Source organism: Dipodomys ordii, unplaced genomic scaffold (assembly GCF_000151885.1).
Source record: "Dipodomys ordii isolate 6190 unplaced genomic scaffold, Dord_2.0 Scaffold93, whole genome shotgun sequence".
NCBI lineage: Eukaryota > Metazoa > Chordata > Mammalia > Rodentia > Heteromyidae > Dipodomys > Dipodomys ordii.
Window position 1 is genome coordinate 4,000,916 of NW_012267309.1, and position 18,802 is coordinate 4,019,717.

Sequence of the window (18,802 nt, forward strand, 5' to 3'; positions counted from 1 at the left end):
CCCGAGCACCGGGGGAGACAAAGGCGAGCCCGGCCTCCCTCTCCTGGTACCAAGATGTGGATCCAGGTCCGCACCATCGACGGCTCCCAGACGCGCACCATCGAGGACGTCTCTCGCAAAGCCACCATTGAGGAGCTACGCGAGCGGGTCTGGGCGCTGTTCGACGTGCGGCCCGAGTGCCAGCGTCTCTTCTACCGGGGCAAACAGGTGAAGCGCACCCGCCTGGCCCCTTGCGAAGCTCCGGGCGGGAGCCCCCTGGGCGCCGCCTCGGGATGCGTGGGCCTGAGGCCGGACGCGACGCGCGCGCGGGCTCCGCCTCGGGTGGGCAGGGGTGCGGGGCCCGGGCCTGCGGTGTGTGGTGGTGGGGACGGGCTGAGGGGGAGGGCGCGACTACAGGTGCGCCTGGTGGGTCGCGCGGGGAGGGCAGCCCGGGACGTGGAGACCTTGCCGTTGTTTATCCAGTGGGACAGCGGCCTCAGGCTCAGCTTGCTCCGGGCTCCTGGCTTCCCGCGCTCGGGAGGCCTTGGAGAGTGGGGAGGGCAGCGGGCGCTGCTGGCAGCCATGCCACAGCGCGGGAGGCGCGAGCTGGCTTCTCCCGACTTCGCTAGGGTCCGCATCGTGTCTTCGTACCCAGGTTGGACATGGAAAGTATGACATCGCTCCCTCTGACACAACCTGGAAGGATCTGGGCACGCTTGGATAAGGATTTTCTGAACATTTGGGTCCCTTCTCCTTTCGCTGTGCAGCCTACATTGGTGGCATCAGTCTTGGATGTGCCAGAAACCTGGGCTAGTGGAGCGATTGATGTAACCCGGGGCTAGGTTTACACTGCCGTTTCTCGGGCTGTGGTTCATTCCCCGAGGGCTCTTCTTACCACTCACTTTCGGGTATTCTCCGTATTCAGGCTTTTTAAACGGCACTGTAGCGTGGCCAGAAGTAACTTGGAGGCTGAAAGTCTTTCAGCTGTGCGTGTGATTGTGAGCATCTCCGATAGTTGTATGATACTTGCCAAGATCTGGTCAGTCTGCGATCTTTCCAGTCCCACCAATAAATCTAGTGGACCATGCCTAGACAGACACCCAAGGCCTATCTTTGTGTGTGTGTTGTCTTTTGGTTTTTATTCCATTGAAAAGTTGGCTTCTTGCACTTGATAGATCAGTTTGGCTCCAGTTTGAAATAAACGGAGATCATTTTGATTAGGTAGAAGTAGCCTACACGCTGCAAAAAGTTTGCAAGGAATATTTTTCTCCCTTTCACAGGCTTACCTTTCTAAGATTGTCCAGATACTTTAAAAGAAAATTTACAATGGGAAAAAGCCATCCAGGTATTGTTGTTTTATATTTGCATCCAGCACAAAACACAAGTATTTGTGACTTGCAAAAAGAGATGTCCCACTCGATTGTAAGCTTTGCTTTGACATAGTTGTACCTGTATTAAATAATAGATAGTTTTGTGTTTCAGTGCCTCAAGTGGCAGAAAACTTTTTTTCCTTTTGGTCACAGGTGAAAAGCTGAGTTCTCTGAATTTTATTTTCTAGTAAGTAATAATAGTACATAAATTTCTAGGATGCTTTGGTGGCTCCAGAACCAGAGATAGAAGTGAAGAATGAGGCTATATTTCTTGATGGCACTCATAAAGTCTAGTGATCTGATATTCCAAACTATAGTGCATCTGGATGTCTTGAGGAAATGCTATAAGACTGAATTAAATGCAGAGCTACAAAGTAAAATTTCAGTAAACCAGGAACATAGTTTCAGATTCTGGGGAAAACTTTCGAGTACAACCTTTCTTTGTACTTCTTCCCCTGTCAGTCGATAACCTACTACTTTGATGCCAGCCATTGACGTAGAGAAAATGAAGATATCCAGTGGTGTTCAGGTCCTTATGAACTGACAAGTAGTGTGGCATCTCTATTTGTCTTTGGAGATCCATAATCTTTAGAGTATAGTGTGCCTGTAGCAGGCAACTACTTCATTGTCACACTATCCTGTAAAATACCTTTGTGCTCATTAGAAAAAGGAAAGTCTGGGCTGGGAAGGTGGCTCAGTGGTAGAGTGCTTTCCTTGCATGCCTGAGACCCTGGGTTCGATTCCTCAGCACCACATAAGCAAAAAGAAAAATGCCGGAAGTGGCGCTGTGGCTCAAGTGGTAGAGAGCTAGCCTTGAACTGAAAAACTGAGGGACAGCGCCCAGGCCCAGAGTTCAGGCCCCACGACCGACAAAAAAAGAAAAAGGAAAGTCTTTTCTCAGGATATTTTACTGCTACATGTTAAATAAAGCATCATGCATACATAAATAAAAAATTTGTAAATAAAACTAATTGGTACAAGGCATTATGCTATTTCCAGCTTACTTGGAAGGTTGAAACAGTATCTTTTGAACTTACCCTTGGTAACATAGCAAGACACATGGACTTTACACGCACACACACAAACAAACCTGGATGCTGGTGGCTCATAGCTATAATCCTATTCACTCAGAATGCTTGAGAGCTGAGAATTGTTTGAGGCCAACCTGGGCAAGAAAGGCCATGAGGCTTTTTTTTGGTGGGGGGGGGGAGGGGGTTCAATCATGGGGCTTGAACTCAGGGCCTGGGCGCTGTCCCTGAGTTTTTCTGCTCCACTTCTGGTTTGCTGGCTAATTGGAGCTAAGAGCCTCACAGACTTTCCTGCTGGCTTTTCCAGGCTGGCTTTGAACTGCAATTCTTCTACTCAGCTTCCTGAGTAGCAAGGTTACATGAGCCACCAGGGTCTCGCATAATGAGACTCTTATCTCCAGTTAACCACCAAAAAGCCAGTAGTGAAGTTGTGGCTCAAGTGATAGTAGTGGTAGAGTGCTAGCCTTGAGCAAAAAGTCCAAGGACAGTGCTCAGACCCTCAAGTCTCAGGACCAGCACACACAAAAAAGAAATGACATTCCCTTCCCCGTTTATTAAGTCTTCTGCTTAGACTGACTTATACATATTTATTTCAGATTTCAAGTGTACTTAAGAATTCCAAGTATGGGCTGGGAAGGTGGCTCAGTGGTAGAGTGCTTGCCTTGCATGCCTGAGGCCCTGGGTTCGATTTCTCAGCACCACATAAGCAAAAAGAAAAAAGCCGGAAGTGGTGCTGTGGCTCAAGAGGTAGAGCACTAACCTTGAGCTGAAGAGCTGAGGGACAGCGCCCAGGCCCAGAGTTCAGGCCCCACGACCGGACCCAAAAAAAAAAAAAATTCCAAGTATATAGTTAATAAGATCCCACAAGATCTTGATGAACATTCAAATTTTAAAATGAGTGTTTATAGGATAGTACTACTACTCAGACTCTTTCCTGGGTTCTTAGGACCAGCAACATTAGTTTTGCATGGGCACAACACATCTATCTGCTGAAGAAGAATCCATATTCTAACTTAGTCTCTAAGTGATCTATCTGCAGATTTAGTTTGAGAAGCTGCAAATTTGACTCCACTTTTTTCCCCCCCAGCGGTACTAGGCTTTGTGTGGATGCTTGAACTCAGGGCCTGAGCTTTTTCACTCAAGGATAGCGCTCTACCACTTGGAGCCACAGTGCCACTTCCAGTTTTCTGGTGGTTGAGATTAGAGTCTCATGGACTTTCCTGCTGGGCTAGATTTGAACCTCTGTCCTTGGATCTCAGCCTCCTAAGTAGCAAGTAATTTTTGAGCCATTTCTCAGCCCTTGATTCCACTTACGAGGATCAAAATAGAAACTTGAAATTTAGGGCTGACATTTTGGTTAGAGTAGGGAAACCTCATTTGAACTTTCTTGTCAGGGAAGTTGAGTTTGAGACACTGGAAAGTGGATTTTCCCCCCCAAAACGTGTTGATAAATCCCTTTGTGTGTGTGTGTGTGTGTGTGAGAGAGAGAGAGAGAAATACACAGAGAGAGACAGAGACCAGGGTTTTTGAATTCAAGGCCTCAGTAGCTTGCTTACTCACAGCTGACACTAACTTGAGCCATACCTCTAGTTTGGCTTTTTGTTGGTTGTTTTGGAGATGGAGTCTCAGACTTTACTGCCCCCACTGGCTTCAAACTGAGATCCATCAACTCAGCTTCCTGAGTATCTAGAATTATGGGCATAAGCCACTGGCACTCAACTAATTTTTTTTTTTTTTTTTGAGACAAGGTCTTGTTATATAGCCCGGGCTAGACTCAAAATTGAGATCCACCTGCCTCAGTCTTCCAAGTGCTGGGGTTATAGGTATGTATCTCCTCATTGGACTTTGAGCTCTAAATCTTCGAGAATCTAGAGTGGAACATATAATGTAAAGGAAAAAAGTATGTGATAGTGTGAAGAAAGGTTGACTCTAGGCAAGTTACAGCTTTTATTACAGGGTTTCATACCTTGATTGCTTAGGGTTCTACTCTTTAGGCATACTTTTCCTGTCAAATCAAGTTTAGAAAAACTACCATTCAAAGCAACTTAATATTTATTCTTGGTTATCATTTTGTAGAAACTAGTCAGAAGGGTTGAGAGTAGGAATGTCCCCCAAGATTCCTCTGCCTCTTGGGTCTCAGACTTAATAGAAAAAATGCTTGTGCTTGTGAAGGCAGGGCATGGTGGCTCGCAAGTGTAGTTCCAGATAGTGGGAGGCAGAGGTGGGAGGATTGCTGGTGGAGGCTGGCTAAGGGAAAAAAGCATGAGACCCTATTTGAAAAAAAAAAAAAAAGCATAAAGGGCTGGGGACATTGCTCCAGTGGTAGGTAGAGTACCTTCCTAGCAAGCACAAAATCCTGAGTTCAAACTCCACTGCTACAGGAAAGGAAGGAAGAAAGTGGGAGATGGTCTCACCTTGTAACCCAGGCAGCTAGAACTATCTACCAATCCTCTTGCCACAGCCTTCCAAATACAGGAATTGCAGGCCTGAACCACTATGCTCATCTTTATTCCTCCCTCTCTCGCTTCAGTCTTGGGGCTTGAATTTAGGGTCTCGGTGCTGTCCCAGAGCCTCTTTGTGCTCAAGGCTAATACTCTACCACTTGAGTCACAGTGCTACTTCTGGCTTTTTCAGAGTGGTTTATTCTGGCTTCAAACCCCAATACTCAGATCTCAGCCTCCTGAGTAGGTAGAGTTACAGGCGTGAGCCACCAGTGCCCAGTGTTTATTCCTATCTTTATTGTGGGCATACTCTAGCTATTATAGAATCTTTTTCTACTCTAAATACTACTTTTTTTTTTTGTCTTGTAATTGTCAGTGTTCCTTGGTTTGAATGTTTAATCAGATTGGTTTTTTTTTTTTTCATTGCTTCCAGAATTGGTGTTCTTTTGGCTATTGTTCCCCCCCTCCCCTTCCAGGATTCTGAATTAGTAGAGTTCTTTGGATTTTTTTTTCTGATTATATTGACATCCTATTGATTTAAGAGCATATCTGCTTACTCCCTTGGGATATTTCTTATGCTTATTTAGACTAAGCATGATGTCTCTATCTTTGTATGTTTTGTAGGACTGTGCCTATAGTAGTCAGTTACTCTGCCATTACCCTAAATTGCATTTTCAGCCCCTAGGCAAACTAACTAATGTAAGATAATACCTAATTTAATTCCTTTACTGACAGTTTGTAACATTTTTGATCCCTTGTTCTACTTAATAAATGTGAATGCTTGTAACTTGTAGGTTGTAAATATACAATCACTGACATATGTGACTTTATAATAAAAGGAGAGAGTTACTTTTTGTTTGGTTGAATTCACAAAGTCTGGGTAGTTTTAGATAGTTGTGAATGGTGATTAAATATTACATTATAAGGAGAAGAAAATGACTAGTGTAAGTGTTTCTGGGGCAATGGTAGCCTGATCTTTAAGCTCAGTTTTCTTATTTAACTATAGTGAAAGAGCCAGCAGTGTTTTATAAAGAAACAAAATGGAGAATTAGTTACCTAAGTGCTATTATAACAAAGTTTCAAAATGCTTTAGTAGCTTAAAACCACAGAAATTTGTTTTTGTTCTAGAGCTAGAATTCAAGATGTCATCTGGTGTTCTCTTATAGCTCTATGGGAGAATTTCCTTGCATTTTTGTGTCTGTCTCTGTCCACATTTATTTTAGCACCAGTCATACTTGATTAGAGGCTCACCTTAGTGACTTCATTTTAACTTAATTCCCTTTTTGAAGAACAGTTGGAGTTAAGAATTCAGCATATACGTTTTGGGAGGATATAGGTTTTGCCTTTGTTTTACTTTGCACTCAGGCCTTCAACCTTCCTCTAGCTGCACTTGTTGAGCTATACACCCCAATACTTTTTTGTTTTCCTTTCTCTCTCTCTCTCTCTCTCTTCTTCTCTCCCTCTCTTCTCTCTCCCTCCCTCTCTTGGCTTCCCCCTTCCCCCCGTTTTCTTGCTTTTGCACAGCTAGGCCTTAACCTGCAGACCTTCCTATGACCTCTTCCATAGCTAGAATCAAAGATGTGCACCATTACACCTGGCTTGTTGATTGAGATGGGATGGGGTCCAGCTGACCTGGAACCTGATTCCCCCCAGTTGCTGGAATTCGGCAAGCATTGGCCCTACTTTTGCATTTCTTCAGTCAAATGTGTACCCAGATTACCTCTAAATAACCTATTTCCAAGTAAGGTCAGATTCAGATGTAGGATTATTTTGGGGGTGGAAGGAGGTGGCATGAAGCTACGGCTTTGTGCATACTATGTAGATGCACTTCCACTGTACTACATCTTAAGCCTACTCTGGAGTAGGACTACAAACATTTGTTTTTTGAGAGAACACACTTTGACTTACAACTTAAAACATGTTATCTCAAAATATAGGCAATTTATGCAAGGTAATTTATTTGCTGTTCATCCTGGAAGACTTCCTGATAAAACTTAATCTTTGAAGTTGCATAGAATTAAGAGAGCTTTAGGATACTGTTTAAAATAAAAAAAGAGAGAGAGCTTTAGGTAGGTGGAAGATAACATGAAAAATTTACAGTGTTTCAGAAATATAACGTATTTGACTTAATCACAATGAACACAAGGTCATAAAACAACTTGTTTTCAAAATTTACATTTTTTCCTTCCAGTGGATTCAGGCACTAGTCATTAAAATATTTGTTGAGAAAGCTAATTACAACTGTACTGCCAGCACTCATGAGACTGGAGTAGAAAGATCTTTAATTAGAGGCCATTCTGGGTTATATAGCAAAACCTGTCTCTAACACTAAACCAAAAACAGAATTAGTGAGATCAGTGTAGAGGTGTGGTGGTGGTTGTTGAGGGGTTTTTTTTGGGTGTGGGGAGAGGGTAGGGAAATCATGATGACGCAGGTATGCTTTTTTAAAAAAAATTTAATGACTAGCAGTTCTCTCTAGTTAATGTAGAGTGGTTCTTAAGAATTTATTGGGGTCCAGAGAAGGTACATCAGAGAACATAAGACAGTATGAATGGTTTCAAGATCACTAAGTTTTCATGCTATGAACTTTATTTCAATAGTTTGGTGTGGACATTTGGTCAACTGAAGCTGTAGGAAAATTGTTTTGAGAGAAACATTTCAATAAATATTTTTCTTTTTTTTTCTAGTTGGAAAATGGATATACTTTATTTGACTATAATGTTGGACTGAATGATATAATTCAGCTACTAGTTCGCCCAGACTCTGATCTTCCTAGCACATCTAAACAGACGGATATACAGGCTAAACCCTGTTCTAATAGTCCACCTAAAGTAAAGAAAGCTGCAAGGGTGGGATCTTCCAGTCAGCCTTCTACATCAACTCGTGCTTGTCTCATTGATCCTGGCTTTGGACTATATAAGGTATGTCGTCTTCATACTTCTTAGTTGTGAGAATACTGATGTCTACTTGACTCAAGTCATCATGAATAAGTAAATACTGATTACCATTTGAAAGTAAGATTGGGCTATTAATAGTTTTAACTTTTAAAAGTAGTCTTTAAAAGTTTGCTGTGAATTAAGCAAATACATGCATATGTTCAAAGAATGATAAAGAAAATACTTGTTATAATTCCATCAAATAGAATGATGTCTTTAAAGCCTGTGTGCTCCTTTAAGAATACATTTCCCTCTCTAAAAGGTAAACTATTTATTTGGACTTTTGTGATCATTTTGTTCTTTTTTGGTTTTATAATCTGTATATTTCTCTATAAACAATAATGTTGTTTTATCTATAATTGAATTTTTTATGATGGTAATTCTACTCTCTCCAACATTGAGAGATTATTCTGGTGCATATAGCTGTTTTATTCTTTCATGCTATTACATTCTGTTTTATTAACATGCTACTATATAGTTAATCCACAATTAATGGACGCGTGGACTATTTCTAGCTTCAGCTGCTTTTAATAGTGTTATTGAAACTTCAGTGTGTATCTTGATGCATATGGTCAAGAATTTCTTTAGATTTCTATCCAACAATAGAAGTTCTGATTGTTCACTCAATGGCTGCCATCAGACTTTCTTTTGTTCCATTGGCCTATTTGTCTACTCATGTGCCCATATCATTCTAGCCTTGTAGCGTTTTTTGATTTCTTCCATTTCCAGAACTTTTTTCCAGTCTTCAAGAGTGTTTTGGCTTTTGGGTTAGAAACAAATGAAACACTCGAAATTAAAATTGTTAGAATTATCAAAGCTCTACAAACCATCTGTTAGGATTTCAGTGGGATTGCATCTGCAGATCAGTGTAGAGATTGGTATCTTTAACAATCCTGGGGGGTTATTTGTTTTTTATTTTTATTTATGGTTTTGTTTTTGTGCTGGTCACGAGACTTGAACTCAGGGCCTGTGTGCTGTATTTGAGCTTTTTTGCTCAAGGCTAGCGTACTACTACTTGAGCCACAGCTCCACTTTTAGCTTTTTTTGGTAGTTAATTAGAGATAAAAGGCTTATGGGCTTTCCTGCCCCAGATGGCTTTGAACCATGATCCTCAGATCTCAGCCTCCTACTAACTAGCATTACAAGTGTGAGCTACCAGCAATGTTTTTTTTTTTTTTTGCTAGTCATGGGCCTTGAACTCTGGGCCTGGGTGCTGTCCCTCAGCTCTTCAGCTCAAGGCTAGCACTCTACCACTTGAGCCACAGCACCACTTCTGGCTTTTTTCTGCTTATGTGGTGCTGAGGAATCGAACCCAGGGCCTCATGCATGCAAGGCAAGCGCTCTACCACTGAGCCACCTTCCCAGCCCGATACCAGCAATGTTGAGTTTCTTAATTCATGAACATGTTCAGTCTTTTTATTCATGAACATGAGACATGTCCATTAATTTAGATCTTTTGACATCTTTTTGGGGAGGGTGGGGTGCTTGTAAGGCTTGAACTCAGGGCCTGGGTGCTGTCCTGAGCTTTTATTCTCAAGGCTGTCATTTTACTACTTGAGCCTAGCTCAACTAACAGCTTTTTTAGTGGTTAATTATAGATAAGAGTCTCACGACTTTCCTGCTCAGGCTAGCTTTAAGAAATGTGATGCTCAGATCTCAGCCTTCCAAGTTAGGTAAGAACACAGGCATGAACCACTAGTGCCCAGTATCTTTTAATTAATATTCTTGTTTGACCTATTATATCTTTTTTTGTACCTGTACTGAAGCTTGAAGTCAGGACCTGGGCTCTATCCCTTAGCTTTTTCATTAAAGGCTGGCACTCTGACCATTTGAGATTTATTTCTGGCTTTTTGGTGGTTAAATGGAGATGAGTCTCAAGGACTTTCCTGATGAAGCTGGCTTTAACCCTTCATCCTCAGCTCTGGGCTTCTTAAGTAGTTAGGATTACAAGCTTGAGCCAGCAATACCTGGTTATAAATGGTTGTCTTTGTAAGTGATCATTAATTTGCTGGTACATAAGAAGTACTGTTGACTTATTTATTGACTTTTTTTGTCCTGCAGTAGTTTCAAATTCCATTATAATAGAGTGACAGTTTTATTTCCTCCTTTTCTATTTTTGAAACTTGTTTATTAGTTGGGATGAATTGACATATTCAGATAAAAGTATATTAAACTCATATTTTCAAATGTTTTGAAAATCAAAATTTAATAGATGAAATTTTTATTTAAAGAAATGCAAATAGATTTAATTTGAGTCTTAAGAAAAATGCAAGCATAAATATGGAAGGAATCAAGAAAGCTGGCAAAGAGCCTGGTGCAACAGCCTCTGTCTATTTACCTCAGTTAGGAGATTGAGATCAGGAGGATCATGGTTTAAGGTAAATCCAAGCAAAAAAGTTCGTGAGACTCCATGTCAGTCAGTAAACTGGGTGTGGTGTATCAGCCTGTGATCCTTGGTGTACAAAAGACTATAAGTAGGATCACATTGTAAAGTCAGCCCTGGGCAGAAATTTTGGTCTCCCTATCTGAAAAATAAAGCAAAAAGGTTTAGAGGAGTAGCTCAAGGGTAGAGTGCCTGCCTAACAAGTGTAAGGATGTAAAGTTCAAATTCCAGTAGGGGTGGAGGGGAGGGAGAGGACCCTGACAGACAGAAAGAACACCAATAAATAGTTATGATTATTAACTGATATATTTTGTCAAAATGTCAGAAAGTGGGCATCATTCATTATTAGAAAATGTCCTAGTACATTTCTTTGTATTAATGAATAAAGAAAAAGTATCTAATTTAAAGCATTTTGTGTATCTAAATACAAATTTGAATCCATTCATGATTTTACACAAATAAAAGAGATGAATATGTCAAACCATGCTTGACATTATGCTTAATGATGATGAAAAACTTAAAAGTGCTCCCATTGAAAATAAGAGCCAGTCGAGAAAGCCAATTAATATTGGTGTTACTTGATATCTTTCTGCAAGTGCTAGATAATACAGTAAGGCAGGAGAAAAAAAAAATTTTGAGAAGGTAAAGTTGACTATTGCAGATAGCTGGGAAAACATTTTAAAACAAACCTAATATTGTAATGCTATTAGATTTCCTTCCGTAATCAATCAGTAGAGGGGGAAGCCCCCCAAATGCCATAAATCTAGAAATAAATTAGGATATAAATTGAAATTGTATCCTATGTAGTCCTCCCTCCCTCTCTTTCCCTTCCTCTGTTCTTCTCAGTCAATATCTTTGAGTATCCAGTTGTGACAAGTTCTATTCCAGTTGCTGTTAGTACAATGATAAACAACTGTGGTTTCTTCATGGCATTTTCAAAGGGTCTAACTTTTGTTGTATTGCTATTTTAAGGCACTGAAAATTAACTTTATGTTTTATCTATATCACCTATTTATTTGTCATATATATACTTATTCTGTTTTCTCTTGCCAATAATAAAATGCCACAGATTGGATGAGATTTGTATTTCTTTTTTCCTTTTTTTTAATTTATAAGCTGGGTGTCAGTGGCTCACACCTGTAATCCTGGCTACTCAGAATGCTGAGCCTTTTTTTTTTTTTTTGCTGGTCCTGTGGCTTGAACTGGGGGCCTGGACACCATCCCTGAGCACTTTTGCTCAAGGCTACTACTCTACTACTTTGAGCCATATCATGGTTTTCTGTGGTTAATTGGAGCCAAGAGTCTCATAGTCTTTCCTGCCCGGGCTGTTTTCTGTGATCCTCAGATCTCAGCCTCCTGAGTAGCTAGGATTACAGGTGTGAGCCACTGGTGCCTAGCTTTCCCTGAGACTCTTATCTCCACTTGACCACAAAAAAGCCAGAAGTGGAAGTGTAGATCAAGGGATAGAGTGGCAGCCTTGAGTGAACAAGTTAAGGGACAGTGGCAGGTCATGAGTTCAAGAAGTATTGGCATAAACACACAAAAATTATGGCTTATACTTTTGTTGAAAGAGCAGTGGTCTATATGGTGATAGCTTTTTTGTTGGCAGTCCCAATGTGGCACAGGGTAAGAGATACAGTGTCTGTGTTCTTATAAATTATAAATAACTATGTTAGTCAAATTTGCACATTTGTTTATTTTTATTTTATTTTATTTTTGGGTCCAGTTGTGGGGCCTGAACTCTGGGCCTGGGCGCTGTCCCTCAGCTCTTCAGCTCAAGGCTAGCACTCTACCACTTGAGCCACAGCACCACTTCCGGCTTTTTTTCTTTTTTTTTGCTTATGTGGTGCTGAGGAATCGAACCCAGGGCCTCGAGCATGCAAGGCAAGTGCTCTACCACTGAGCCACCTTCCCAGCCCCTATTTATTTTTATTTTTAAGAGATAGTTACATAGTTGCTTACCATGTTGCCCAGATTGACCTCAAGCTCCTGGGCTCAAGTAATTCTTTTGCTTTAGTTCCCTAGTAGCTGAGACTACAGGTGCACCATGCCAACATTTCTGTATTCTACCTACCAGTGGAAATTAAAGTCAAACACAGCCTTTAACAGGGAATGAACTATATTTAAGCCTCAGCACTATCAGTATTCTACTTTATTTTTTCACATTTTATTTTTTAAATAAGTTGCTTATTTTAGAACATGTACTAGTAACTTTTTTAGTACTTTAACCAAAATACCTGACAAACAGCCAGGTCCCTTGTGCCTGGGAATGGAAGGATTTGTCACTTTATGGTAGATAGGAGGCAAGAGAGGAAGAGACTGAGAACCAGCTATCACCTCCAGAGGATTGCCTCTGGTATGACTCTTACCTCCTGAAGTTTCTGGAACCTCCCACAATAGTTCCACTAGCTAGGGACCAAGTAATATTCCACACCTACCCCCAAAGGTCAAGCTCACAGTCTCCTAGCTACTCAGGAGGCTGAAATCTGAGGATCACTGCTCGAAGCCAGCCAGGCAGAAAAATTGGTGAGACTCTTACCTCCAATTAACCACTAGAAAACCAGAAGCGGCACTGTAGCTCAGTGGTAGAGCACCAGCCTTGAGCAGAATTGCTCGAGACAGCACCTAGTCCCTAAGTTCAAGACCAGGATTGACAACTACATACACATATATTTTTTTCTTTTATGTTATTTGTGGTAGGGTTCTTGCTGCTTGGGATTGAACCCACGGCCTTGCACATGCTGAAAATTTGTGCTGCTATTGAATTAATTACTAGTTCTAGATTTTCCTGTTATAAATGTAGAGGTTTCTGTAATTAAGATTGCTTTCTGGTGCTGGGCGCCGGTGGCTCACGCCTGTAATCCTAACTACTCAGGAGGCTGAGATCTGAGAATTACAGTTCAAAGCCAGCCTGGACAGGAAAGTCCGAGAAACTCTTATCTCCAATAAACCACCAGAAAACTGGAAGTGGCGCTGTAGCTCAAGTGGTAGAGCACTAGCCTTGAACTGAAGAGCGCAGGGACAGTGCTCAGGCCCAGAGTTCAAGCCCCACAATTGACAAAGCAAAACAAACAAACAAAAAAAAAAGATTGCTTTCTGAATAAACAAGTTTTTGGGTTTTTTTCCTTCCTTTTTTTTTTTGGTACTGGTCCAGGAGCTTGAACTACAGGCTGGGCACTGTCCCTGAGCATCTTTGGCTCAAGGCTAGTGCTCTACCACTGAGCTACAGCCCCACTTCTGGCCTTTTCTGAATAGTCCTGCAGGGCGGACTTTGAACCACAATCCTTAGATCTCAGCCTCCTGAGTAGCTAGGATTACAGGCGTGAACCACTAACACCCAGCTTTTTTCTTCCTTTTGATACAGTATTTTGGCTACTCAAGATTAGCTGGAAAAAAAAAGATTAGCTGGATATAGTGAAATTTCAGGTCACTTTATTCAAAACTAGAATGAGTAAACATTTAAGTAATATATTAAGATGAAATTTAATTTGGTTATTTATTATCCAACATCTTTCTTGTTTTGCTATATTTGATAACTGAACAATATTTGGTCAGTTTTTTTCCATTTTCCTTATGCTGTAGGTATCACTACTAGGTATTACTACCTAGTTGTAAACTCTAGGTATCACTAATTAAATTAGAAGAATCTGGTCTGTAGAAGATTGTGAAGGGACTAGGCTTATTCATTCTCACTATATTGAACATTAGTTGACTGACTATAGGAACTAAACTTACTTTCTGAATTAGGGTGTTCTTTTGATACCTAAGTTAATGTGGGAGACATATTTTGTAGTGGTTGTCATCTAGCCTAAATGATGTGTTTTAGATTGGTTAAGTTTTAAGGCCTAGCTAACAGTATAACATTGTTAAGCTTTTTACACGGGCTAGGAATATGGCTTAGTGGTAGAGTGCTTGCCTCGCATGCATGAAGTCCTGGATTCGATTCCTGAGTGCCACATAAACAGAAAAAGCTGGAAATGGTGCTGTGGCTCAAGTGGTAGAGCTTTAGCCTTGAGCAAAAGAAGCTCAGAGACAGTGTCCAGGTCCTGAGTTCAAGCCCAGGACTGGCAAAAACAAACAATTTTTTTTACATGCCTTATATTAATTGTAGGAAATACAGAAAAAATTGTCAATAACCATGTAAGATCATTGCTAGTTTTGTATTATACTGTCCCTTGTCCTTAAGCAATTCTTGATACTTAACCTTTTAAATTTTTGAATGCAATAGACAATACAAAAAGAATAGTTTAATGCAATAATGTGGCATCAGTGTTTCTAAAACCCATCCAGATTATGAAACGGAGTAACAGTGCTCCAGGAACTTTGAAGAGTACTACCTTTTGCTGATTATAATTCCCTCTTTTCTGCTTGTAAGCAATTATTTCCTTTATCCTGTTACTAACTTTTAACAACCTACTGGTTTATGTAATCCTAACTTTCCTGTTTTTGAAATTAATGTAAATGGAACCATATTGCATTTTTAGATATATATTCTAATGAAACCCAGTAGGAGTCAGTCATGTGTAGTGGAGAAACCTGTGTTCCTAGCTTAGCTGTCACATTTTTTTTTTAGCTGTGTATCTTTTGAGAGCAAGTGTGTTCATATCTGAACCTTACTGGAAAATAAGAATTTTTTAGTTTATGATAATTATTATTGCTACTACTTTTTGACAGTGCTAATGTTTGAACTTAGGGCCTCATGCTTGCTAGACAGTTATTCTACCACTTGAGCCATGTCCAAAGTCCTTGTATTATTATTAAAGAAGTAATTTTTCTAAGTGTTAGTGGTTAATGTTAGTGGTTAATGTTTACCAACTATGGGAAAATGAGAGGCTATGCTGAGTTTTAATGTGTTGACATTGGGCATGTTGAGTGTAAGAAGACAATTGTTGCTGAGCACCAGTGGCTCACCCCTATAATCCTAGCTACTCAGAAGGCTGAGATCTGAAGTTTGAAGCTAACCCAGGCAGGAAAATCCATGGGACTCTTACCTTTAATAAGCTACTCAGAAAAAGTCAGAAAGCCAGGTGCTAGTGGCTCATGCCTTATGATCCTGGTTACTTAGGAGGGTGAGATCTGAGGATCATGGTTTAAAGCCAGCTCCAGCAGGAAAGTTCGTGAGACTTTTTTTTTTGTTTGTTGTTGTTGGTCGTAGGGTTTGAACTCTGGGCCTCAGAACTGTCCCTGTGCTCTTCAGTTCAAGGCTAGCGCTCTAGCATTTAAGCTACAGCCACTTCCAGTTTTCTGGTGGTTTGTTGGAGAGAAGAGTTTCATGGACTTTCCTGCCCGGGCTGGCTTTGAACCATGATCCTCAGGTCTCAGCCTTCTGAGCAGGTGTGAGCCACCTGCGCCCGGCCCAGAGAGACTCTTATCACGAGTTAATCACAGAAAAAGCAGGAGGTGGTGCTATGGCTCAAGTAGTAGAGCATTAGCTTTGGGTAGATTAAAGCTCAGGGGCAGTGCACAGGCCCAGAGTTCAAGTCCCAGGCCTAACAAAAAGAAAAAAGAAAAAGCCGAAAGTGGCACTGTGGCTCACGTGGTAGAGATCTATTCTTGAACAAAAAAGCAGCTCAGGGATAGAGCCCAGACCCAGAGGTCAAGCCCCAGGACTAGCCCAAAAGAAAGGAAAAGGGCGGCTGTTTTATTTGTGTACATTATATTCTTGCTAAGTTGGCACTTTATGTGGATTTTCTTACCTTATCTCAAATACACTGCAAGGTATGTCTTTAACACATTTCAAAATATGAGGCTGAGGCAAGTTAATTTGTTTTAAGGTAATTCCTTATAGGTGATAGATGGAAGACTTGAACTCAGGATCATCTGCAGAGTTGGAGTGTTTTCTGTATGGGGGAAAGTGTTATATACTCAACAATCACAGATACTTGGGAAGGTAGGAAGGAGTTCAAGGCCAGCTTGAGGTATATAGTGAGTTCCAGGCCATCCTAAACAACATAATGAAGCCATGTCTCAATAGAATAAAAACAAAGCCGACAGTAGTGGCTCACACCTGTAATTCTAGCTTACTCAGGCAGCTGGGATCTGAGAATCTCGGTTCAAAGCCAGCCTGGGCAGGCAAGTCCATGAGACTCTTATCTCCAATTAACCACCAGAAAATGGAAGTGGCACAGTGGCTCAAGTGGTAGAGTGCTTGCCTTGAGCTGAAGAGCTCAGGGACATCACCCAGGCCCAGAGTTCAAGCCCTATGACCAACAAAAAAACAAGCAAAAACACCTATTTAAGTAAGCCCTCACTTAGTATTTGATGTTTAGGGGTTTTTTTTGTTGGCTTTTTTTGTTGTTGTTTTTTTTGTCGGTCACGGGGCTTGAACACTGGGCCTGGATGCTGTCCCTGCACTCTTCAGCTCAAGGCTAGCCCTCTCCCACTTGGGTCACAGTGCCACTTCCCATTTTCTATTGGTTTATTGGAGATGAGAGTCCTGTGGATTTTCCTGCCTGGGCTGGCTTTGAACTGAGATCCAAAGATCTCAGCCTCCTGAGTAGCTAGGATTATAGGTGTGAGCCACCAGCGCCCAGCTTGTTTTGTGTGTTTTTTGTTTTTAAACTATTCCTTGCTTACCACCATATTTCAGAGTGGTTGTCTTTGTGGGTTTTTTGTTTGTTTGTTTTAGTTATAGGGCTTGAGGACAGGGCCTGGGCTCTGTCCCTGATCTCTTTCTATCAAGGCTAGCTAGCACTCTGTCACTTTTTCTGGTGGTTAGTTGGTTTAAGTCCATGAGATGTACCTTCCTGCCTGGCTTGGCTTTGAACCATGATCCTCAGATCTCTTTTTCCTGAGTAGCTAGAATTACAAGTGTGAACCACTGGCACTCTGGTGTTTGTTTTTTAATGAAACACTTGGACGTGGAAGACTTCATATATATAGCTGTTTTTAAAAATATGAATAAATTCATCTAGTAAGTGTAGTCATGTGAGTGAACTTTCCCTCGTGACTTTTCAGCTCATATTCGCCGTATTTAAAAAATTTGTATATTTTATGTTTTTTTTTTTCTTTTGCAGTCCTGGGGCTTGAACTCAGAGCCTGGGCGCTGTCCCTCAACTTCTTTTGCTCAAGGCTATCTCTAGTACTTGAGCCACAGTGCCACTTCTGGCTTTTTCTATTTATGTGGTACTAAGGATTTGAAACCAGGGCTTCATGCATGCTAGGCAAGCATTCTTACCACTGAGCCACATTCCCAGCCCTATTTTATGATGTCTTGACATCATGATGTATACAAGGGACCTTGCTCGCTGGGAAGACTGGGACCAGTGTTTTGTTTATTTGGTGCTGGGGATTGAAAAGACTAGCTAATACTTAAGAGATCTTTAACCACTTGTCACTGAACCTGTTTTTCATATTCAAAGCAAACAATCTTGAGCCAACTAGGTGCCTCAATTCTAGCTACTCAAGATTCTGAAACCTGTAAAATTGTTTGTAGTTCAAAGCCAGAAAAGTCTCTGTTTCCAAATAACAAGTAAAATGCCAGACTAGAGGAATGGCCCAATGATAGCAAGCAAGCCAAATGAGAGCATGAGGCCCCATCAAGCTCTGGTGCCAGCAAATAAACAAGCCAAGAAACAAAGCAGAAAGTCCTGTGTGTTCCATTCCCAGTCAGTTCACATACTAGCCCAAATATTCCTTGTATTGATTACCCATAGCCATGTACCAGATAATGGGATTTGCCCATTGATAGTATTCAGCTAATCTTAACCTATTCTACTCTGTCCTGCTTGTTTTGATTTTTTCCTCTGGAAAACAGTAAACACTCTGGCCTGTGCTTTCTCCCTAGTAGTATCTTTTGCCTCTTGACCAAATCTGGTGCTTCCCTTTGTAGCCTTTAGTGCCTTTTTTTTGGAAATGTTAAGTGATTCTTGCAATGGCATCTACCTCTTTATGTTTCCTTCAATTAAGATCCTGTGGATACAGTTGAACCACTCCTACTTACTACATTCTGTTTTCTTCTTTGTCTTTTCCTTTGCCATATCCTTCTATCTCAATCCTCTCTCTTCTTTTTCTCCTATTTTTGGAAACAGTGCCTTCAATGTAGCCCAGGCTGGTCTCACAGTTTTCCTGCCTTTTCCTGCCCCAGTCTCCTGCCCCAGCCTTCATTCATGCCCAGCTTTTTTTTTTTTTTTTTTGGGTCCGGTCGTGGGGCCTGAACTCTGGGCCTGGGCACTGTCCCTCAGCTCTTCAGCTCAAGGCTAGCACTCTACCACTTGAGCCACAGCACCACTTCCGGCTTTTTTCTTTTGGCTTATGTGGTGCTGAGGAATCGAACCCAGGGCCTCGAGCATGCAAGGCAAGCACTCTACCACTGAGCCACCTTCCCAGCCCCCCAGCTTTTTTTTCCCTTCCATTTTGTTACTAAATGTAACCCCCCCAAAAAAAGGGGGTGTAGTTCTTTATTTAGATTACTTAGAAATTTACCATGGAAATACCTGTTTTCTTGTTAATTTTCTTTTGACCACCGGCCATCCAAACCCAAACTCTGTCTACGAAAGAGTTATCTTTTATGTGTATTTTGACTCATTTGTTTGCCCTAACATAGTATGTCTATGTAATGTACAAAAGTTCTGAATTTAAGAGTATCCCGTCGCAGTTTAGATGCATTTTTTGTATGGTTCACTATAGTTAGTAGGATAATAAAACTTTTTTTTTTTTTTTTTTT

General features: G+C 41.1%; 1 protein-coding gene across 1 annotated transcript in view; it reads left to right on the plus strand.

Annotated features, from left to right (window-relative positions):
* Positions 1 to 6: 6 nt before the first annotated feature.
* Positions 7 to 18,802, plus strand: part of Uhrf2 (ubiquitin-like with PHD and ring finger domains 2, E3 ubiquitin protein ligase) — a 77,861-nt gene continuing 59,065 nt past the window's right edge. The window contains exons 1-2 of the mRNA XM_013026377.1: positions 7 to 207; positions 7,506 to 7,739. Of these exons, the coding sequence (XP_012881831.1) occupies positions 55 to 207; positions 7,506 to 7,739 (387 nt within the window). The 5' untranslated portion in view covers positions 7 to 54. The remainder of the gene's footprint in view (positions 208 to 7,505; positions 7,740 to 18,802) is intronic.